Consider the following 24,221-nt stretch of genomic DNA (forward strand, 5'->3'; position numbering starts at 1 on the left):
ACACCTGGAGGCAAAAGAATGTTTTTCTCTTTGTAATTTATCCTGGTATGTGGACCTTGCTCTCACTTAGTGTGTTTTCAGTTCATCTGTGTTAAGTTAAAATGCCTTTGGAAATGGCGTTCTCTTTCAAAAATTCTTTACTAAGTGCTTTTTGGGCCTGTATTACCATTTTCTAATAGGTTTGAGGAGGTGATAATATCCTTACTGTTGTTTACTTTTGCAGTAAGGGATTTGGACTAAAACAGAGTAAAGATGTAGTTGTAACTGATGGTAGGCTTTGCCTTTTTCTGTCCTTCTTTTAATGAAAATTAGATTAGTGAGACTTTGTTGTCCTTGTCTGTAGGTTTGTAGCTTCATGTTTTGGAGAGGTGCTTAAAAACCTGTATACAGCTGTGTCATGCAAATGTAAAAGGAATGATTTCTGTTTCAAGTTCTTTTGGGAACCTGAAAAGACAACCGTGTTTGTTTTGCTCTGGGCTTCACTTTAAGCATTTTATTTGGAAATTATTACGGAAAAAATCCCTAGGAGATTTTGCTTCTATTGCTGTCTGCCTGTGCAGCTGTTTGGTAATAATCAGAATGTTAATATTCAGATTAAGGGCCACTTATTTGGGCTGTTTTGGCTTGTAGAAGCATGTAGATGTACAGGGAAAGACGAGTCATACAGCTTTTTTTCTTCAGTGTGATACGGTCCTAACTGCAGGTGGCAAATCTGATGAGTAGGGTGTATTAATAAAAAGTAAATGGTCACTTTGATATGAGCCTAGTCTGTGCAACATGCTCCATATTAAGTGTCATTTAGAAAAAATTATATGTGTTCTAGTAAAAATGAGCACTGATTTGCCGACTTTCCTGGCTTGGGCAGTGATCGACCAGATGTCTAGTATCCTGAGCCGCTTAATGTGCGGATATGCCGGACAAGTCACCAGCAGGCATGTAGCAATACTGTCACATGCTCAGCGAGTCTGACGCATCCCGCTTTGATCTTTGCATGTCGACAGGTCTGTGTATGTGTAGATGTTCACTCCCTTTACTGTTCTGTATAAAACTGTGGCCTAATCCACAAATACGTATGCAACAAGGTACTGTCCCATGTCAGAATAATGCACTGAATTAATGTACTGAGGACTCCTTTTCGAGTCGCTCGTGCTTTTGTGTGAGTAGCCCTGGGCCCTGTCTCCGCAGTAGGATACTTGCTGCCAGGCTTAATTCAGCGCCTCTCCTTAGACATGAGAACAGGGGTGATACTGAGAAAGCAGCACCTTCCTGAGGGAAAGGGAAGTGTTTTATTTTATTATGCTAGAAGAGTGATTTTGTTTTACTGTGAAATTCTATATTTCTAGAGAGAGCACAAGTTCTTTCCATGCCAAAAGTAAAATGGGAAATGACAGTTTCTGGAGTGGCTATTCTTTTTAATCTTTTAATTTTAAGCTTAGCAAATTGCTAGAACTGGCAGTTGTTGACCGAGAAGCATGTTACTGATAATTGGAGAGGTAAGAGAATTTCATGCCCTGATTTTATTAATCATTAAACTGCAGATTCTCTCTGTAGAATTGCCTTTGTTTCAGATCCTCCCTTATGTTATGAAAGGAGCCTAGCACAGGATAACACAATATTTTATAATGTTAACACATTTATAATATTTCAGGAACGAGGTAAGAATGACAGGCAACTACAAAAGTTCACATAAACCTTTTATCTCACTTTGACTTCTGTTATATCATGTAATTTACAATTAAAGAAAATGTATACTTACACAGTGGTCTTAGCAGACCGCGCGGCTGGGAAGGTACTAACGCAAGTTCAGAACTGTGTGTTTTTGAAGAAAGTCGGTCAGAAGAATGGTACCTGTCCCTGCTGGAGAAGGCAGTCAGTAGCAGAAGGGAGCATTCGTTAGGCAGGGCTGGTCATTCCTTAGTGCTCACGGTATGAAATCCATGGAGTGGGACAGTGTGGTAATGCAGTCAGCACACTTATCTTGCTGGCAAAGGGACAATTCTTCCATTTCCATGAGAAGCCCGGAGCTTTGGAAGCGCTCAGCATTCATGTGGTTTGCTTTTTTTTAATATACCTTTGACAGGTAGCAAGTGAGAGGTAGGGCAGGGAACCCTGACTCTCTTCTGTAGTTTCCATTCAGCTTGGAAGAGTTTGGGTTGTTTTTAGTTACATGATAACTCGTGTGTGTCATTAGAAAAGCCTGTGTTTTCGTTGGTTAAAATCGTATTTGTGGATTTGTGGGACCATGTTGATCCTGCCTGTGGTGCAGGTTGGTATATTACAAAACGTGACTCACTGCATTGAGCCGCAGTAGCACCACTGCTATTGCCCAACTGGAACGAGCGATTTCTCAATGACATACTGTAATAAGCTGTTTGATGACACAGTTCAATGGACAATTTTTTGGCATCGCTTCTGGACGAAGCAGGTACCTTCTCTTCCTTCCTGCTGCTTCGCTTCCTCCCAGCTCTGTGCTGCCCCCTCAGATGTGCTTGTGCAAGCACTGGAGATATCCCTGTGAGTCCAGGTAGATGACACAGCTGGGCCAATCTGGTGGCACTCTGCTGTTAAAAGAAATTCCTTTCTACCAGCTCTGACACGTCTCTGAATACACGGTCAGCTTTGCTAAACCTAGCAGAAACCCTATTCCTCTTTTTGCCGGCTTAGTGCCGTGTTGGCCAGGGGAGCCGAAATGGCTCACGCTGCAGTAGATGAACACCAGAGCTGGTGCGGAGGGGAACATGGTCATGTTTTTAGCCGGACTGGGCAATCAGTCTGGCTCACTGCAGCCACACAAAAACTGGTACTACTGTGACTGGTGCTAAGCGCTTACAGCCCCATCACTTGTACTGGTGGGTGACCCGACACATTTGCAGTGGTTATATAGGAGAGAGGGGTGGGCACAGGCACAAGCCTGCACTTCTTTACAATGAACACAGTTCTGACCCTTGCAGATCTGCTTCAGAATTATCTGACATTAGTTTGCGGCTTGGTAAAACAAAAGCTGTTTTATGATCATCTGTTTCTTCATAATATTGCAACAGACAGATACAGTAGTTGTAAATAGTTCTAATACAAGTATTTTCTTCAGTCGTTAGTCCCAGACACGTAAGAGCAGAATGACCTGTGTTGTTGATCTTTAAAAAGGGGAGGAATGTGCCCATATGCTCTGTGTTGAAAGATCTCTATAAGCTAAATGTCTGATGTGGAATTCCTGCTGCTGGCTAGCAGATACGTTACAAGTCAGGCAGGTGCAGGACATTCTGCTTAACCAGACACAACTTCTTTGCTGTTTGAACAGACTGATGGAAAAACTATTAGTCTCTCAATAGAAAACAAACAGTCTCTGTCTAAAGAGGAAAAGAAAGAATGTGTTCTTGGGATGACAAATTAGCACCCTACACGTGAGTCTTAAAAAATACCAATTTCCAGTAGCTAAACGCTGGACACTGGGTTCTGCTCTTAGGATAATGTTTAGATTTTTTAGGTTTTTGCACATGTGCTTCTTACAGTAATATGAACGTCTGGCCAGGGTGTTTCAGCTAAACAACGAATATTGTGTGTTAAAAGAATGAATTGGGAGGTAAAACAGATTTTTGAAAAAGGTCCTCAGGCAGTACTTTGTTTGCTCAGAGCATTGCACCGAGAGCTCTGGGTTTCGGGGAGTTTTGGTTGTTATTGAAGGGTAGCCTGCTGCAACTGTAGCTATTGCAGCCCTGAATTGCTGGTCTGGCTCTTTCAACGCTCTGTGACACTTGAAAAGACATCTTGGGTAAAATTAATTTTGATGTTTTTTTCTCCCACCTTCATTTTAGACTATTTCAGTAACTTCATTGAACTGTCCTATTTTTATATGAACCGAACAAGTAAATACCAGCAGAAGCAAGACTGAGACAATTTTTGAACATGTGTGTTCTTTGTATGTTTAGGTGGCTGTCAATGCACACATTCCTCCGGATTATCTTCTTAGGATCTGTGAGAGACTCGGACCCCTTTTAGACAAGGAAATCCCGCAGAGTGTTCTAGGTGTGCAGACATTGCTGGGGGTCGGGCGGCAGTCTCTACTAAGGGCAGCAAAAGGTAAGATTTTCAATTTATGTGTGATTGCCTGTTGTTTTAATGAGCAAAAAACTTTTTGTTTTGATTTGTATTGTGGTATCTGTGAAACCCGGTTTATCTCATATGCTTGTCAGCTCCTGCTTTCTTGTTGCAGTCTTGCTAAAATACAGCTGCTGTTGACCCTGTTACATATAAGTTTCTTGTGTTGAAAGTGCAGTCTGAGGCAGCTCTTGTCTCCAGTTTCCTGATCCTGCTGCTTATTCCCTGCCCTGCCCAGCATCTTGGATTGGTATTTGTGTGAGCTATGTGATGAACTGGATTAGAGGTCTGATCCAGCAGAAAAATAGCTGTTTTTTCATGTGTATGGAAAATATATGTACATATGTGTGTCTAAAATAACCCAACAAGGTATATTTTTTTTTCTGGGCAAATTTTCAGGCTGATTTGTTCCATTATTTGATTCACTGGTCATGCAGACAGGTGTGTCAGCTTGAAGAGCAGGGTAGCATCTGGAGGGTGGGAGAAGGTGGGACTGCTTCTTCAGTGATAATTCTTGCTATTCTTTGCTTAAAAGTTAATTTGATGATACCTCCAGTTCTTTTCGTGAATAGAACAGCAGCCATAGTCCTTTTGAAAAATTGTCCTGCTTGAGATAATGCTCCTGAGAGCACAGTTTTTGTGTTATAGCTGAACACATCTGAGGGCCATCTGCTATTGAGAGTGGTTGCTCACCTCTCTCCTTGCTGTGTGCCCCTGCCACTCTTCCCCTGTGGCAACCAGAGCTTATTTGATCCTGTGGTGAGCTGATTTAGAGAGCTCGACTATTGCAAAATCTGTTATTGCTGTTTTAATGAATTAAGTTAGCTCAGGGAAGGATCAGAGCGTGGGAGGTTGCACCGACAGCAGGAACATCGCTCTGAGAGCGGAGCAGGGATCGGGGAGCAGGACCTTCCTGTTTCAGTGGCAGCACAACACTTAATTTACTGCATCCTGTGAGGTGACGCTGATGCTAAACAGGACAGTAGCGTTCTGCTGATTCACTGGATAGCATGTGAAGGATGTGCTGATTGCAAACATTTCCCTTACCTAAAGTTTTGGGCCTTGGTCTTGTTTTGCCTGTTCTTCGCTGTCGTTGTGTGGAACGTTTCAGGGAGGAGGGAGACCTCAACCTTCCAGAGAAACTGTTTTTTTCTTTTACACTCAGCTTCTATCTTAGAAGAAAATAACAGAAAAAATGCAAAGAGAAAATAAACATGATTATGCAGGGAAATGAAAGTTTCTTGGGTGAAGTAGAGGACAGAGGTTAGATGAGTCACTGGAAGGTGTAGCAGTTGATAAGCCGTGTGACGAATTTATTGCAGAGAGATTTCTATTAGATTTATGGGTATTTCTTTTTCTTCAGGAAAAGCTGGCCTTGTGCCATTTGGTGTGTTAACAACACTCACCGATACGGAGTAGCAGACCTTTTCCAAGGTTGATATACATGGGTAATCTTCCCCAAAGTTGTGCTTTAATATGAAGCTTCCTTTTCCTGTTAGTATTTATACCTATTTTAGTCTATTTTAGAAAGCATGAGTGCCGTTTTTAATGTGTTTCACTATAATACTCTGTGGTACAGCTTGGGTTTTAGTAAGAAGGCGCTCTCAGGAGTCTTTGAGTCACAGAAACTTGTGCACTTCATGTTTGCAGATCTAAATGGTGATACACAGGTCCACCAATCTGTGGCACTGTCCTTCTGTTCCAGCTCTCATTCATCCTGGAAGCTCATTTCTCTCCTTCCAGATGGCCAGAAATGGAAGAAGTCCAGGTCTAATTTCTAAGGCACTCTGAACAGTCTCAGAAAAATCACTATTGTTCTAGAAAGAAGGCTCTCGGAGGCCAGTTGGCAACAGATAGCTGGAGAGCCTTTAAAGAAATCAGTCTTCATTTTAAAAATGATGTTTTCTGGGGGGAGTGGGGTGTAGAGGAGAATCTGAAGGGAAGGCATATTGCCACCAATTACAGGAAAACAGACTTACTGAAAAAAAAAAAATCCCTTCTCCCCATTTTGGGGTGAAATATGCGTGTGTGTGTGTGTATTGCCAAATGTACAGTCCCTGAGAAAGGGTCTTGTATGTATTGGGATTGCAGGAGGACTAAAACCATGCCAAAGTTCAGTGTTGCCTCAGTTCCAAGCACACCTACCTATTTTGTTCTCTTTTTCTTTCAGTCAGATTTAGACTCCTTACTCACCAAAAGCAAAGCAAAAATAAGCTGAAAATGTTTACAGTTATGTTGCACAGGAGCTAGAAATCAGAGTATCAACTTCCTTTAAGCATTAAATTTCCACAAACTATTTAAAATGGCAAATCTTAATTTTCCAAGAGAATAGTTGCACTGGGAAGCCGAGGCATGACACGCAAGGATGTTGGGAATGGTTCTTGATGCTATTCGTTCAAGGAAGAATAGGTCAGTTGGACCCAGTTTGACTGATCGTTTCACTAATCAGCTGTTAATCTTGTCAATACAGACTTCAGACATACACTATGGAAAGGATCTGCCTTTGCAGCTCTTCACAGAGGCCGACCTCCCGAACTACCTGCAAATTATGGGAAACCACCAAACGTGGGTGAGTTTTGAAGCATAAATAAAATGTGTTTTTCTTCCCTGTATCTTTGTCAATGTTCAAGTCGAAAATTACTGACTGAAGCACTGCTATGGATTTTCATTAGTGGCTTTTTTTGACAATTCACCATGAACTAATCAAAAAAGATTCTCACTGGCAATAGGATAACTGTTTTTTGCATTATTCAGACTTCAAATTCCGTAGTGTTTGTGCACACACATGTTAAGCTGCTGTGACCACTTTGAAAAGCTTTGCATGTCAGCTTCCTGTTTGCAGGGCAATAAGCGTAAACTATTTTTTATGATACACCCACATGTTATGGACATATACAATTGAATAGGGATGGTCACAGGAGCATGTAGACAGTGTTTGCATTCAGGAATCCTATCCAAAACACAGTGTCTGGCTCCCAGAGAACATTTTGCCTTAAGAATTCATTGTAGTTTGATTGTGACAGAAAACAGACTGCTTGCAACATCCTTCTCCAAAAAGGAAATAATCACCAACCCAGCATTTGTATTACTTCTGTTTCAGCAGTCTACACAGTTAGAAAAATGGACTCCTGTAAAATGCATATATATATCGGCATTCAGCTATCTAAGAGCTTCTGTATTTTGCTTAAACTGAAAAGTGTTTCCCTTGTAAAGTCTAAACTTCCATTAGCCATTGTTTCAGCAAGCAAATTTGATTCTTTCAGGAATAAATGTAAGTCCAGTCTGTCATGATCTGATTTTTTGTTAGGGTATTTTATCTTTATTCACTCCATAAATGTTTGGGCAAGTGCATAGACTTTTCCTGCTTTGTTAGAGCATCCTTTCAGTTGTGTTTCTTTTCTCTGTTAAATGGGAAGATTTCAAAATGTAATGGGAAGCCTTTTTCTTGAACTCCATCCAGCTGTCATTATTAATTTAATTTAAAAATCAGAATATTGAAAATAATTAGGATAGTTTTCTTACTTATTACAGTCCTTGCCTTATTTCTGGAAATAATTTCTCCTCTTAAGTAAATTCCATCCTCCCTGCCAGGAGTTTCTCCTTTGAAGATGCAAGGATCGTGATGACCATCTTCTGTTTGTACTATATCTATTCCACTGTTTGTGTTTCTGTGCTCTTTCTTTCTCTCTCTCTCTCATTACTGAAAATTAATCTTTTCCAAAAATGAAAGTGACAAAGCCTAGTGAAAATAGTAGCCCACTTTGAATAACGTCTGTGGTGTTGTGGTAATAGTATGACAGAAGAACAATATTAATATGGGTCGTCTTGGTGAAAAAGAAATGGATATTTGCATAGAACTACTGCATAGGCAACTGTTAGATTGGTAATTTTCCTGCTTTTGTCAGCCAGTTTGAGTTATAATATGAATACTAAAAAAGAAAGAATGATTCCCTTATATTGGTTTGGCTATTTCTGTGTATTTCTGTGTATTTTTTTAGACTGGTGCTGAAGCTACTTTATTATTAGCAGTTGCGTTGGTGGATTGTTAAGAGGCTAGATTATAGAGTTATTGCACACACTCGACTTCTACAGAGGTTGTATTTCTGTGAGGGCTCCTGGATGAAGTCTTTAATAAGAAGAGATTTAGACTGTGTGTTTTGGAAGCTGCAATATTATTAATGAACCATAGTAGCAGATCAGACTTTAGCATTTGTCATGCTGTCATGACAGAGGTCTGTGCTGTTAGTACAGTATTATTATTTATAGTGTCTTAGAGAACAGAATGAATTGTTGCTGTTTTCCCGTGAATTGCTATTTAAGACATACAAAACTCTTATATGGAAACTTGTCTTTTCTATCTAGGAATTTATTTTTATAAATATTGGTTCCTGGAGGAAGATGGTCCCCCTTAGTGTATGTACATAAATTATTAGTAAGAGAGAAAATATATATAAAGATTAAAATACTGAAAACTGACTATATGCAAGCTATAGATGCGAAAGGGGTTATTTTTGGAGTTCTCAACTGTTGTTCCTGAACTGGAAGTCAAAAATTCTTTTCTGCATATTTGTGTTATGTATAGTAGGTTATAAAGCTAAAGTATGTGTTCGGTAATGGTAAAGCTGTGAAGTGACCTCTGAACCTGCAGTGCTGTAATGAGGGCATCTGTTACTACATGATACTTAGTTATTACATGATACTACGTTGCTGCTTAGAAGGCGAGCTTGTATCAGGCTTTCATACTCTGCTTGAGTTCTGTGAGCAGGCAAAATTGGTGCTTTTTCTGGTGAGTCGTGACAGCTGCAGATGCTGCGTATGTGTTTCATTTTAAAATCTGGAATGAAGAAATAGGCCTCGTCTCCTTAAGATTCCCGTCTGACTGTGAATTGCCACAGCGTGCTGGCTTAGGCTGAGACAGCTGTGAGTTTTCTGGAATAACTTGCTGAAGTAGTTGGTCTGGGGTAATGTACACCCATAATAACATGTGGTCATGGGTGAGATGAAACGATCGCACAATTGCCTGCGTAGTCAGGTAAATGAGGTGCAGGAATAGCAGGTAAAAGAGTTCTTATATCATTTCCCTTTGGGTGATAGTGATTTAAGCTTGCCACCATGTGTGCTTTTTCTGCTGTGAGGTGTGACTGCTTGTGGTTGCCCTCCCAGCTGTGAGTCTGTAGCTGCGGTGTCTTGCCTTTCCATCCGGGCCGGCCAAGTTTACCTCTGCGTGGGGGTGGGATGGGACTGGGAGAATGGTGATCTGTATTCCTCCGTACTCCAAAATAAATGTGATGCGTGGTGGAATTGGAGGGGAAAAATCCCCAGGGTTGCCTTTTCCCAGCGCACTTAGGGATCTTGTGGCTGGGAGAGTCTCTGGGAAAGCATCAGCCCATGAGAGTCATCTGCAGGAACACGTTGTTTGCATGTCGAGTCTCAGATCTGTGGTGCCCTGTTGGGGAAGGGGAAAGGGGAGATGCTGCCGTAGCTTTCTGCTGCTAGCAGGATAACACGCTGAGCAGCTGTGCGGAGGGTCTGTTAGCCTGTTCCTTTGCAGCTTTTGCAGTAGCAGTATGGTTAGCGTTCCCTGTGTGCTCTTCCAGTCAGAAAATGGAAAGGTTGCTGGGAAGGCTTTTTATGACCGATGTGATATACTCATGTGGGATAAACGTGATTTGAATACTACGTGGGTTTTGCCAGAGAACTTTTTTTTTTTGTGGGCTACATAAATTTAGAAAGAAGGTTGTTTTCCCTCTCTGGGTGATTACTAGCACTATTTTAACCTGAGTATGAAAATCCTTATGTGGGTAACTATTGTTAGGGAAAGCAACATTCCTGAGTTTCTGAACCAGAAAACTCCCAGCGCGCAAGAAATTCAGCTGCATGAAAATTTATAGTCAAGGTAATCCAGCTACCTTAGTTCTGCCAAATAGCAGTGGTCTGATGAGATCAGAGAATCAGGGAGGTTTCTGTTCTCTAGAGGAGTCTGTGAAGTCAGCAGCTATGAAAGCTGGAGCACTTTGTTCTTTCTGTGCTCTTACCAAGCCTGGTTGTCTTTGTGGCCACACACCCACTCTCCAAAAAGGTATTTTGCAAATGTTTGAACCCACTGTGTTTATTTCCTGGTCTTCGTATGAAATCCAGACTTGCGAGGTGTTTCTTGTGCGTGCTGCAAGAGGTGCCCCGTCTCCGTGCTAGACCAGGCCCTAGGGTGAGGTGGCACCATGCTCTCTGTGGGTCATGTCTATATGAAATGTTGTGTTCCCATTACGAAGTTATAGAAGTTATAGCGCTTATTTGAAAAGGTAAAATAGTATGATGTGAGGTTGTTGCCCTTAATACTGGGGAAAATATTTTTGAAACAAATGTTTGTACCAATTTTTTTATTTTTTTACAATTTTTGCTTGCAAAAAAAATGGAGTGAGGCAGAGGTTTATAGAGAGAGGCAGATTAAAGCAGCCCGCGAATGGCTGCAGCTAAGTGACTTTTCCACACTGAAATGTTTTAATTCTTTTTAAAGTTGTAACTTAACCTTGAAATTCCTAGTGTCTGATTTGGGATTTTTTTTTCTTTGCTGTGGGTTTTTTTGTTTTGTTCTTCCTGCATCAGTGTTCGTATAAGTGTTTTCATATGGAAGCTGTCACCTCTAGCAGCATGGATGCCAGCTCAAGAATTACTCTTGTACAATGTATGCGACTTCCCTCCGCAACCACACGCATACTTGCACTACGCACTGTAAGTTTTTTGAAGGTGTGTGCTTTCAAGGACCAAGGGCTGTGAGAAAGAAACCGAAAATGGAGGTATTTTACCACATCACCCAGAGTTAGTACTGCAGCTTGGTAGCTTGGGGAGGCGCTGACGTGAGCTGGGGTTTCTTCAGCATGCCGCCACGCTGGGGACCTGGCCGGGCTGATGCTCGGGGAAAGGCCAAGGTGCTCGCAGCAAGCTCTGAGGAAGAGAAAACTCAACTCTCGCTCCGTGAAGCCAGGAACCTGGGTTCCCCAGAGCTTATTGCAAGGAAAATCCTACATCCTAGAATCTTTTTGAGCTGAGAAAACCCCTCCTTCCTGAAGGGAGAATAAGACAAATTATATGTGGCAGTAGTTGATGTTTTGGAGACAACGAGGCTTATGAGCAGAGTATCTTGGCTGGTAGAGGCTCGTAGTAGTAACAAGACTCAGTGGCATCTCTGCATCTAGGTAGTGGTCATTTAAGCAGCCAGAAGTGAAGAACTCTTTATCAGAGAAGACCCTCTATTTACAGACAAAACTTGCTTTTTTAAAGAAGAAGACCAGATATGCTCTCTTTCTGGGTAAAAACAACATCAGTACAGTTGGCAAAAGGTTTTCTTAGCAGGAAATAGTGAGGAGGGTAGACTTGGAAGCTTTTATGCTGAGTATAGTATGAAGTGGAGCAACAAATTAGGTTGCTAGAAGTTTTTAGGACTACTATGTTGCTAATTCTCTGTGTGGGAACAGGGATTTTCCTTTTAAAAGGCTTTTAGGCTTTGTGAGTACAATAATATCATTGTAGTAAAGAAAGCAAACTTCACAGGGCTTTTTATCTTGTGCGTGTGTAATTCCCTACTTAGATATTATGTGTATTAATCTTCTACCAAAAGATATAAGAACTGGAATTGTATGTTTTTTTGTTTAGAAGGCACTGATAATTTATAGAGCGTGAGAAGACAAAAAGCAACACAGCTCTGTGTGCGTGAGACATATGAGTTTGGTAAACTTGAAGTATTTTTACAATGAGAATCTGGTACATTGAGTACTTGCTGTTTGCTGAAAGATGCTATTGCCATGGAGAGGACAGTACTCCCTGCGGCACAGCAGCAGCCCTGCGTTCCTCTGAAACTCTCGATCAAAACATTTCGGAATTTATTTTGATTCTCCATTGGAGATTGAGAAGTCTTGCCTCCATTGTACAAATGGGGAAATAGATGCAGAAAAAATGGAAATGGCCTTCACTTTCTCTGAGGCTGAACGGATGGCAAATGTGGGATTTGGCTGGAAAAGAAAGGTGCTGAGCGCCCACCGAGCGACTGCGTGGGGCTGTAGGGACCAGCCTGTTCTTCATATCTTTTAGAATTTCCTTCTTGTGATTTACGACAAATAGCAGTGATAAATTTTCAGAAGGATCACAATGATTTGTACTCCAGAATCGTAGAAGCACTCTTCAAAATAACTCTCCTTTTGATTTTCATAAAATATATGTATATATTTTAAGTAATAGTGATCTTGAGACCGGACATGGTAACACGGTGGTACGGGGGAGGTACTGCTGTTATTGAGAGTGTTTTGAAATGTGAATATACTTTTCTGGTTCACATAATTCTTTGTGTAGTTTAAGGAAAAAAAAAAAGATTCAAAGCCACTTGAAATTGTTTAAAGGCAGATACACTGTTACTATGTATGTAAATGATATAAGCACTAAAAGGCACAGCAGAATTACCATATTTTTCAATGACTGCATCTCTTATGTTGGCATAACGGTGCCCACAGTGTGGGGGAAAGGGAGGTGTAATATTAAGAAGTTAGCTTCTAAGCTGACATAGTTAAAGCAGAACAAAAATAATGCGTAGGCTAACCTGGAGGTACCTTTGTATTGCACCTAACGCGACAGGATCTGTGTGGCCTTCTGTGAGGGGTGGAAAAAAGGGTTAAAGATCTCATTTTTGTTTTGCTAGGGGAGACAATTTCATTTAACAGCTATCAGCTGAATAGTTGAATGGTAGACAGTGTAAATTAAGTCGGTTCAGTGCATTTTGCTTCTTTAGTGCTGCTGAATATGTATCTTTACATGAAAAAACATTGACTGAAGATAAGGTCATGCTGTAAGCCTGATGATTTTTGCAAATACGCACACCTTTTATGCAACATATTTTTTTTTCCTGGTGTGTAGTGTTTGTATTGCCCTGAGTTATTAAAAATAGACTAAATTTGAGAACATACAGCTGAAAACCAAAATAAATGCTTTCTGCGAATCTGGAAACAATGAATTTTTATTGCCTATTTGTCTGTCTACTTGTGTATGATACAGAAGTGTCTTGCCAGTTAGAAACCTTTTGGAATGATGGGTTGTTGGGTTTTTTTTAAACATCTTCTGTAATCTCTTTTGTGTAAATAGGCAATGATATGATGATACAATTAAGAAAATGGGTCAATTTGTTCGCTATAATATTAAATAGAAGGATTGCAAGGCACTAAGGAGTTTAATAGCAGGCCCTGTGAAGCCCAGATAAGGGGTTTCTTCAGGAAGCCTGCTATTGCTGGTACTCAACAGAACCCACCTATACACTGATGTTAGGTCTTGAAGCATCATTAAAAAAATTCCCAGAACTTTGAAATCCAAAGTTCAAGTGCTATAAATTAGGATAGATAAGATTAAATATCAAAAGCAAGTATGAAATTGTGCATCAAATCAAATATTAGAATTAGGATATGAATCTTTCTACTAGACAAGGAAATGAGATCCTTAGTTATCTTCACTGAATCTCCTAATAGCGCTTTTTTACTTGAAGCTTTTGTGCATTTAGGTTAAAGGCTGTTTTTGTAAGGGACTTTTAAGTATAGCAATTTGAAGTAATTTTGGGTATTTTTTGCAGTTTTGTTTTGTGGCTGCCACTGTTCTGATCAGGGCCCTTGCCATTGGTGCTTCACACTTCTTATTCCTCAATTACACTGTCACAAAAATGAAAGGATGTTGGAGCTACTGCTTATAGTGATAGAGGTTTTGTGGGCAACATACGTGGAGGGCCATTGACCCTCCCATATGATCTGGATCCACTCTGAAGAAAGATTTTTATCATAACAAAAAAAGCACTTTAAAATTTTACTATTCTCATTCAAAAATAAAAATATCATAATTAGTACAAGGAGATTATATATTGCTAATATCAAAATTTCCTAATAATATAGGGTAAAGAAATATATCTGCTGCTAAGAATTATTGTATTCCATGTGAGACAAATGCATCTATCAGCAGTTTATGACCAAGAAGACTCCCTGAGCTTGGCTTAGGGAAATCACTGATTGATACTTCTGAATATTCTCATCTCTATCACTTTCTGGGCCTCTTATTTCCCAGTAGTGTAAATAAAGCTGCACGGACCCTGCATTGTCTCTAATTTTTATGAAATAAGTGTGTGGGAGCCATTTTACTAAATACTGGTAATAATTCCTATCATTTGCTAAACGCCATCAAAACTCATAAGGGGAAATTGTATGAAACATTTTCTGTTACTATATTTAAGGTTTTCAGTCTCTTACGATCACAGCAAAACATAACTATTTTTCGAATAGTGGTGGTTATCAAGAAACCTGCAAAAATTGGCTTGTACTGTTGTATGTTTAAATACTGTTTATTGAAAATACTCCTTAAAAGCAAGTTTCCCTGTGTATCAGAGCCCGTTCTTCAAGTTACTTTTGTGAAACATGCAGTGAGTTCAATGCATGTTTGCAGATACAATTATTTATACAAATGTTATATAAAAGCATATAGCATTTATATATATATGTAACATACATGTTATATATATGTTATATACATTTTTTAGCCAGAAGAAAAGTTCTTACAGCTGAAAAATGGGTAAAATTTATGTATAAAATGTTTATTTATATATAATACATATATATTTATATATGCAAAAGTTGAGAAATCCTCTCTTTGTGAGTTTCTAAGACTTTTAGCTTTAGTATTACTCATCCTACTCCTGAATTGAGCACTTGGAGTAACTTTTAGTTGTGACAGGAAATCTTTATTTTTGACCTTTATTCCTTTTGCCTTAATTTTTGTTAAGAAAGTAGATGTTTGGTGTTTTGTGGTAGATATTGAAAAGCCATCATCAGGATTGGGCTCACTTTTTATGAGAGAGTGGTCTGAGAAGACTAAGGAGGTTCAGATTTATGAATTAAAATAATAAAGCTGTTAAATGACATTATCAAATATTATGTTTGATGTAATTTTAATTTACTTTGAGTTCTGGAGAAAATCAATGTCTTAGTTTTCTTTTCCATTTTGTTTTGGCAGTAAATATCATTTCTGCCAGGCAATTAACTGGATGTGGACGTTTCAGCCATTTGTTCCCAACATCCACCTATCAACACATGAAGATGCACAAGCGGATTTTGGGGCATCTGTCATCTGTCTACTGCATAGCCTTTGATCGCAGTGGAAGAAGAATTTTTACAGTAAGTTTAAAAATTGTGCTTTTCTTGGAAGGTTGATTTGCTTGGTTTGATTTCTTTCTCTGAGTCCTTCAACAGCCTCTTAATTGCTGGTTGAGATGCAGATGCAACCTCCAGAAGAGAAGGGAAGAAAAATCTTGGAATGTCTGGGAAAAATTGTCTCTTTCTGGATGAATTTTCACTTGACTTGTTTTTTTAAAAATGCTCATGGCTCCAGTAAACTGAATCTTAGCCAGCTATTTGCTTCCACATTTAGAGCCTTACAAAAAGGTTGTTTCAGCCCAGAGCCCGTAACCTTCACTTGAAATGTGTGCTCATTTTTCTATTTATTGACTTTCTTGCTGAACGGCAGCTGCGGTATTCCAGAATTTGGAATTATCTTGCTTGCTGAGTTAAGTCTAATACTTTTTTAAAAACTAAATTTTACCTTTCGGTAATTTTGGAAATGCTGGCAAGCCTTCCCATACATTTCAGTAAAAACTTGATGATAGATAAAAGGCCTCATTGCTTCCCCTGTTATTTACAACTCTACAAAATTTACCTGCTATAATTTGTAATATGTTAGTGAATAAATGAATGTTATTTCAAGTTTTTCTTCAGAATATATTAACATACATTTTGATGATACTACCCTTGCTTTTTATTGTGTGTATTTGTTAATTCTGGCTCTTTCAAATTAATGCATCTTTCAACCGTTAATGTTAATTCTTGTCTTTTCCTTGCTCTGTTTCTCTCACCAGCCTTCTCTCTTAGCAATAGCTGTTTATAAACATTACCTGGAAGGCTAATTGTTGCCTTTGTGTTATCTTGCTAGCTTCTCTGCTTGCTATAAATTGGTCAAATAGGGATGTTATTGTGATAATTATACTAGATCATAGTGAGGCCTTTCTATTTTTGTTTATGCCACAGAAAATCTGAAGTTATGTGAAGTACTGAAACTGACTTGTCTTTGAATTTAAAGTCAAAATGATATGACTTAATCTGTACATCTTTAATCAAGTAATTTAAAATCAAATGATGTTGACATTATATTTAGTTTTACTGTATTATGTTCCTGAAAATATAATGGGATCCTAGCAGCATGCTGGCGAAATGGAGGCTGGGACTCAAATCTAGCACTCTGATGCTTCAGGATTCTTCTTCCTGCTCGAGGAATTTTCTTCCCAGAAATTAGGGGCAAAATTAGTGTTTTTTGTTGTAGCTGAACAATGTAAAAGATTGTGAACTCTTTAAAAATTCTTGTAGCTGTTGACTGGGATTGAGTACGAAGTTATGTAGCTGCTAACGTCAGTAAAAGTATTTTGCAACAATCTGTGTTGAATATACTTTTGAATCGTGCCCTGTCCCTAACTGAACTCTTTGTGACATAGTATTTCAGTTGCACATGGTATTTAACAGTTTCCCTCTTTGAGTGGCTCAATATCCTTCCATTAGCAAAGACTGAACCTTGCAGTACAGCTGTCTTACAGCTCTGGATCACGGCGGGGGTGCCGAGATGCCTCATGATTAAATGCTCTTTTTGGCTTAGAGCTTAAGTCTTATGATCAGTCTGGTTTTACTGCTGAGTGGAGATTGCTTACACAGATAAATGTGTCTGCTTATAGTGTGTAATGAAACTTTTTATCTTCTTAAATTTGCCTTACTTATTACTGAACCATACTGGGACGAGTTATATTAGCAGCAGTAATCATATCTTAGCATGAAATATAAAACAGTGGTTTCTGCTGTATGAATATCTAAATCCCAGATGCCACAAAACGACCCCTGAATTCAGATAGTTGTGCCTGTCTGGGGTCCCACCGACGTTGTCCTTCTGGCAGGTTCATGGCTCAGTGGTGCTTTAGGTACTTACACGTCTACGCTGTGTATTCTGCACACAGAACGTCTGTATGTTATTTTATATAAACTGTGGAAATTTTTGTGTGGCATTAGGGGTCAGATGATTGTTTGGTCAAAATCTGGGCTACAGATGATGGGCGCCTGCTCTCCACGTTGCGAGGACACTCAGCCGAAATTTCTGACATGGCTGTTAACTACGAGAACACGCTGCTTGCTGCGGGCAGTTGTGATAAAGTCGTCAGAGTCTGGTGTCTTCGAACCTGTGCCCCGCTCGCAGTGCTGCAGGGCCACTCGGCTTCCATTACTTCCATACAGGTAAGCAATAACATCTTCCTAAATCCTTGAATTAAAATGGTACTAAGATTTGTGGATTAGCAGCAGGGGCTGAACTTTCATCCGTGTTCGGCAGTGTAGATTTGCCCCAGCTTGAGGGTGGTGTTTCCTAGTAAACTCTGCGGCGGTCAGCTGCTGCCTGAATGAATGGTCCTGCTTCTGCCAGCTGCATTTAACTGTGCATTTCACAGAAATGCTGCCTGCTGAAAATCCTCATTCCACGTTGCTGCTTTGCTTGGAATGTATCTTAGTCTGTTTTTTAAGGAACTGTCCTGGATATTGCAGCATACAAAGACATCGCAGCTGCCACGGTACAGCACAGATCAGGGTTTGTCGAGGATCCGCGCTTGTGCATGTGCAGTTTCAGTTGTTACATGGCAACTGCCCAGTGAGCAGTAGCAGAGCAGTGAAAAATGACTAAACTGCCAGCGTTCGGCTCTCTAGAGGTGGCGCAGTCAATGATGGCTGGTAATTTGCAGTTTATCAGTTAAAAGAAAAAATGCAGACAGATGAGAACATCCAACAAAATAAAATTCCAGAATAAAGAAAAGACAGTCTCTGCAATTTGGCAGGTTTTGCACATAGGAGGGAAATGTACGGGCATGTTTATCTCCGAATCCCTCCTTCGGCAGCCTTGCTGCTTTTGATTCATCAGTCTTCTCCAACGTGCCTGAATTCCCTGTGATTTTTCCTTCTCTTGCCTGCCCTTCCAATTTGGTCTGATTTAACTAACCTGCAGGCTATTTACTTTAAGATGATGTTTTGGAGGCTTATATTTTACAGCCTAGTTTTGCATTATGTGCATTTTTTATTAATGTAGCCTCCCCATGCTTTTATAGAACTCTGATGCTATAGAAAATAATCAGAATCAGAACAAATCACCACAATTAGTCATTGCTTTTAATATAAACATTGCTTGATTCATTTATCCAGTAGCCAGAGGATTAAAGTTATTGCTGCAATTATGAAATCAAAGTGAAAGCCTTTAGCTTTAGGATGAGAAGTTTTTCTACCCCCGAGGGAGGCAGAGAAGAGTTTCTGGAAGAAGATGGGAGCAGGGATCCGATGGTGCTGCTGCTCTCTGTTGGGCTTGGATATAGGAAATACTTTTGTCTGTGCTACCATGCTTGATCCAGTTCTGCTCCTAGGAAGAAGTAATCTCTCAGTTTATTGCTTAAACAAGAGGGTCTAGACTTCTGTTTCATTTCTTCAATTTACTAAGTTTTGTGTGGTAAAAACAGACCTGCTCATCAAAATGTAGGTATCTTCCATTTTTGCAGCTTCATTTTTGTGGAAGTTCAGATTCTGTGGTTATTCCTGATACAGGTCTCTGCTCCTGGGGGAAAGCTAATATGTTCATCATGAAATGTGAAACTCTTGTTAAGTCCATTTACAAGTTTCCAGCATGTAAGGGAAGAAAGAAGTTAGCTGATTTAACTGTTACAATTTTATTTTTAGTTCTCTCCAGCAAGAAAAGGAACAACACGATACCTCACTTCTACTGGTGCTGACGGAACAATCTGTTTCTGGCAGTGGCATGCTAACACCGTGAAATTTAAGTAAGCCTGTTTAGATAATTATAATTATTTTAAATAAAGGGCCAATTTGTTTAGAGTTTTAGAGTGGAGAGGAGTACCGGGATAGTTAAATAAGGATGTGTGAGCAAATTTCCTGAGGAGATGTTCTCCTATAGATGGGCTGGTGGACCACCGTGGCATGATTGCCATACCAGTGTGGGGGCAGAGAGGGGTCTACTCTCGTGTGTTGCAAAGTCCGCTCCATTACGACCCAGAAGGGAGACAGAGGTCTGGGCTATTATTTCTGTCCTTTGCAAGCCAGTGTTGTGGAAGAACGTTCAGCTTTTATGTTTAGGACCGCATTCTTCTCTAAAATTTGCAGGCAAAGAAGTTTCAGTGCTTTCAATCAGAAGAACACTCACCTGCAAATGTCATCAAACCCACAGTCATTAGGCAGTCAATTTTAGTAGACCAAGCTTCTGTTTTAAATATATTTGAGTTGGTGAGTGTAATGACAAATAAGTTAAAAGTCTTTTCAATTTAGAAAATGGTGTTTTTCTTATTTAATAAATTAAAAATAAATGATAGCAAACTTGGGTATGGATTCTGAAATAAAGGATTTTAGGATGGACATGTTGACCTTACCAGCTAAGTTGCTGTGCACTATTCTTGTTGTATGGCATTGAATTAAACTAACAAAAAATAAAAATGTTGTGTTTTTGCAAATAGGGATCGCCCTGTAAAATTTGCAGAGAGGTCCAGGCCTGGTGTTCAGATATCTTGTTCATCCTTCAGTTCTGGTATGTATGCACTGTAAAGTGGAAGAAAGTATTTTATGCATAATAATTCCTTTGGTGACAGGACTTTCAGGTTGTTTTAAATGCAAATGGCATTAAACTCATCTTCAGTTATTTACAACATTGTCAAATTGTGATTGTTTGAACTGAAATTTTCCATGCTAAGCATCTGCTTCATGCTGATTTATTTATTTATTTTTAATTTAAGCTAAAATATCTTGACCACTTCAGAGGAAGGCTAAAGCCTTCAATCTGTTGTTTTGCCTATTAGAGTTTTCTCTTTGTGAAGTTCTAGTCTCTTGGAATGAAAAGTTCTTGAAATCTGGCAGACAGCTGGCCTCTGCTTAAAAGATTACACTTCTGCTAATCTTCCAGAATTTGGCTAAATCAGTTCTCCTTTGACGTCTTTGGCCTTCGGTAATTCCCAGTGTTTCCCACCGAGCAGTCTCGGTCTCTCCTCCTGCCGACCAGGCTGCACGTGGAGCTTCTCGACAGAATAATAGAGTTTGTACTAGCCTGGGAGTGTAGGGACGAGACTGGGTTATCTCATTAGTGAACAGCTATTCAGTAATCTATTGAATGCTTTTTCTTTATACTGAACAACAAATTATAAAACAGTCTATTGAATGATTGGTAAATGGTCACGTTCTTCCTGTGAATTGGATGTTTTCGAAAATACCAGCTTCACTAACGTCCTTTGTTCCAGCTTTCAGCTCTCAAAAGTAGAGCAATATTAGAACAAAATTACATGATTTCTGAAATTGAGAGCTGTTCTACAGCCATATATGATCCTTACCCACGTTCCTTTTTAAAACCAGGATTTCTGAACTTGATAAAACCGTGTCAGTGCCATGAATTACGCAATAGCGCCCCTTTTGTGCGATGTTATAAATGGAGAACAAATGCACATTAAAAGAAAATAGTTTAATCTCTGACTCCTGATTCAGCAATATTTTTTGATGCACTTCAAATAAGTATTGAAAATTCACTTAAATATTTTGCCTGATATTGACCAGTGAGGATTTTAAGCTGTTTTCTGTCTACTTTCTGCATAGGCTGAAAGCACCACAGTTTGAGGGAAAGCAGAATAATTTGTTGGATCAATGTTGTAACTTGGAATATTATCTTTCTTTGGTCACAAATGTTTATGGTTGGAAAATACTGTAGAGCTTGTAGTTACGATAAAGCTGATATGGTCTGAGAAAGTACAAATCAAAGAAAAATTGTCTATGTTAACTTCTTCCAGGCTATATTTTTTATTCTATTGAAATTTTCTGTTTCAAATTGTACTGTGCTGCTTTGATAATAATGCAGTGATTAAAATTTGTAGTTCCTTGGGTGGCTTTTCTTCTCACAGAAAACACTGTCTTTCTTAGGTGGCATGTTCATTGCAACAGGTAGTACTGACCATGTGATAAGAATATATTATTTGGGCTCGGAATCTCCAGAGAAAATTGCTGAGTTAGAATCTCACACGGTAAGAGAAGAATCAGAAAGCAAATCTTTTTTTTTTTTTTTCTTCCCCCCTAATTTACCTTATTTGAGGAAGTTAGGTTGGATTTGTACATCATAATGAACTTGTTTTCTGTCTTTAGAATTCGGTTGGCTCTCAACACTGATACTTAAACAACTTGAAATTTGTAGTGTATTTATTTATAAATTACTTTGAGACAGATGTTTGCACACTGTGTGTTTTTTATGTAGTTTATCCTCCCAGAAAAACCTTTATTCCCCCAGGAAGTCATGGGACTAAATGAATTTCCCATATTCTCGAAGGAAGTCTGTGATGCAATGAGGGATTAAAGTAGGTCTTCTGGATTAGCAGTTTTCATGCAAGACATCATTTTTTCCTATTAAATTTACTGTTGAGTATTTAACTTTAGTCTTGACCAAAAATCTTTGTAATGAGAAAAAACAAAGTAGTTCTGATTTTAGAATATGTAGTCCAATTTGGAACATGAGGAATGCAGAAGGATTCTTGTAAAATTCTATTTTAAATATATTATATGATATGCTTAAATACTAGTTTTTAGGTTTCTGAGTCTTGATAGCTTTTGTTAGAACTATTGAATGTCAAAATAATTTTAATAAAGCCTGATAATAAGAAAGTATCACTAACATAGTATTAAATCTTTCTTCATTTCTTAGTTGTTACTGAGAGCAGGTCATGATCATATTATTTATTATGTGCATGGTAAACAATATATCTGAAAACTTACTTATAGCAGTACCGATAGGGCTGTCGCTTGTGAGGAGTTTGGAGCATTTATCTTTGAACCTTAGTAGCCCTGCTGCCAGGTTTAGCAATAGGCTGAGGCCTAAATTAATTCACTCAGCTTCAATGGGAGTCACAGGTCTCACGTTTAAGTCTTTTAGAGCTCTGAGCCAAGAAATTTAAGAAGTATTTTACTCGTAAAAGAGATTTTGTTTTCTGTATTTGACAGTTTAAGTTTGGAATAAATTGTATTTCCTTTAATTTTTGAAAGTCTGCTCTTCCTAATACTGCAGACTGCTGTCAGCTCACCCCTGAAAGAAATCCAAAATTGGATGCTTAGTTTTCAAAACCTAGAAACATCAGTGGTAGTAAAGAACAGCAAATGCATATAGCCAAGACAAATATGCAGCCATGTCTAAAGCTTAATATTTGTTTCTGAATAATTAAATGTGGAAATAAAGCCAAAGTTTACAAATATTTTTTTTTCCAACGAAATATTTCAAAGTGATTTCATGACAGGTTTAAAGGTTGCAAACCCGTTGTGATCATCTTTTTAGCTGAGTCACTCATTTTCTCTCCTCTTGCGTGTTGCACCTACTAGGTACACTTGCTAGCTTAGGGTCTATCTTATTACTCTTAACTGTGTGGAATGTGAAAGGTAAGAGTTTCCCAGGCAGAGCTTACGCCGGGTTGTGTATGGTGCAGTGACTGACACAGACATCACCTGTGCCTCTGAGCGACTCCTGGAGCACCACAAATTCACTGCCTCTCTGGATTTTCTATTTTAAAGACTGTCACCATATGACCCTTCAGGGAAATTCTGACTTCAAGTGTGACTTTTCTAGTCATAAATTTGTAAGACAGTGTGTTATAAGAGATATGTGGGAAGATGCAATTTGCTTATTCGAAGTTCATCATTAAGATCTTTCTGAATGAGCTTTTCAGCTTACAAAGCACTTACTACTTTTTTTTCCTCCGTTTAGGACAAAGTAGTTGCAGTCCAGTTCTGTAACAATGGGGACAGGTAAGTGGGCGCCCTGGGATTTTTCAGTGTGAAATATGATATTTATTTTTCCAAATAACCTTTCAGAGAAAATCTGGTGTAACAGCAAAAGCGTTCTATGACTCCACGTTCACTTTGACACTTATTTTTAGACTGAGCAAATTGCAAACCAGATTCTGTAGCCTTTCTCTGTAAGTGTCTTACTTCACAGGCAGCCTTGTTAAGCACAGAGAGGGCTACTTCTGGAGTAAGAGGCTGTGTGACACAAGCGAGCATTATAATAAATATAGTTCTGAGCAAAAGTCAGACCTGTTATACGTACACAGATGGCCAGACAAGTAAGTATGCTTCATGGTCTGGAGAGCAATCACCTACAAGGAGCTGTGGTCTGTTTTTCACTAATGGAGTATCTCTTGCAAGGTGCTTCTGCATGGTAAGATGGCTGTAACATCGGAGTAGATTTGGTAGTCATAGTGGGATCAAGTATTTGGTTTCTCAACTGCTATTCTTTCTATTTTTTTTTTAATCTAGTATGTCATCTAGTTAAAACGGGCCAGAGCTAGTCAGCTTTATGATTTCAGTCCAGTTAGAGCAAGATGAAAAATAAGCATAAATACATATTTATTTACCTGTGATTTAACTGTGTGGCTCTCATATTAATTAGTGACTTTGGGGCATGCTTTTTCTTCTGGAGCTGCAGGGAGCAAAGGGATGGATGGCATGGTGACTGCACTGCACGTCTGTTTGCCCTGCATAGCCAGTGCTCATGGTGAATTTGTGGGGGTAGGAGAAGCTACCAACAATACTAGCACCTTAGCTAGCTCTTGCATTCAGTTACATTTCCCTTGTTTCTGTACTGGGGCAGACAAGAGCAGGCCGCTTTATCCTCTTTTTCCACTGCCCTTGCTCTGTCCTCTCTTAGTAAATAGTGTGGGAACATGACATTCTTTGACTTCGAAAGAAGTGTGCTCTCGGATTAGCGTCCGAGCAATGCAGTCTGCTCAGGCCAAAAGGTTGTGCAAACTCAGTGCAATGGTTTATGAAAAGCTGAAGAGGAAAGGAGAAACAAAACCTGGTATGTTTGCCAAGGTGAGATGTGAGGAAATCAAGGAAATAATGGCATCTAAGTTAATTTCATGCGTAATGAAAACAAGGAAACGCACCACTGCCTTGTGTCTTGGTTTTTTTTTCTTTACTTCATTGTGTTCTACTTTATGATCCATGTGAGACTCACAT

The 24,221-nt window shown here is 39.2% G+C and overlaps 1 protein-coding gene across 3 annotated transcripts in view; it reads left to right on the forward strand.

Moving 5' to 3' along the window:
- The window catches only part of BRWD3 (bromodomain and WD repeat domain containing 3), a 66,133-nt gene that overhangs the window by 6,008 nt on the left and 35,904 nt on the right, over positions 1 to 24,221 (forward strand). For all 3 annotated transcript variants that reach the window (XM_064518449.1, XM_064518450.1, XM_064518451.1), the window contains exons 5-12: positions 3,927 to 4,077; positions 6,566 to 6,664; positions 15,124 to 15,284; positions 17,214 to 17,435; positions 18,912 to 19,012; positions 19,700 to 19,770; positions 21,144 to 21,244; positions 22,966 to 23,006. In XM_064518449.1, the coding sequence (XP_064374519.1) occupies positions 3,927 to 4,077; positions 6,566 to 6,664; positions 15,124 to 15,284; positions 17,214 to 17,435; positions 18,912 to 19,012; positions 19,700 to 19,770; positions 21,144 to 21,244; positions 22,966 to 23,006 (947 nt within the window). The remainder of the gene's footprint in view (positions 1 to 3,926; positions 4,078 to 6,565; positions 6,665 to 15,123; positions 15,285 to 17,213; positions 17,436 to 18,911; positions 19,013 to 19,699; positions 19,771 to 21,143; positions 21,245 to 22,965; positions 23,007 to 24,221) is intronic.

This window comes from Dromaius novaehollandiae, chromosome 11 (genome assembly GCF_036370855.1).
Source record: "Dromaius novaehollandiae isolate bDroNov1 chromosome 11, bDroNov1.hap1, whole genome shotgun sequence".
NCBI classification, from domain to species: Eukaryota; Metazoa; Chordata; class Aves; order Casuariiformes; family Dromaiidae; genus Dromaius; species Dromaius novaehollandiae.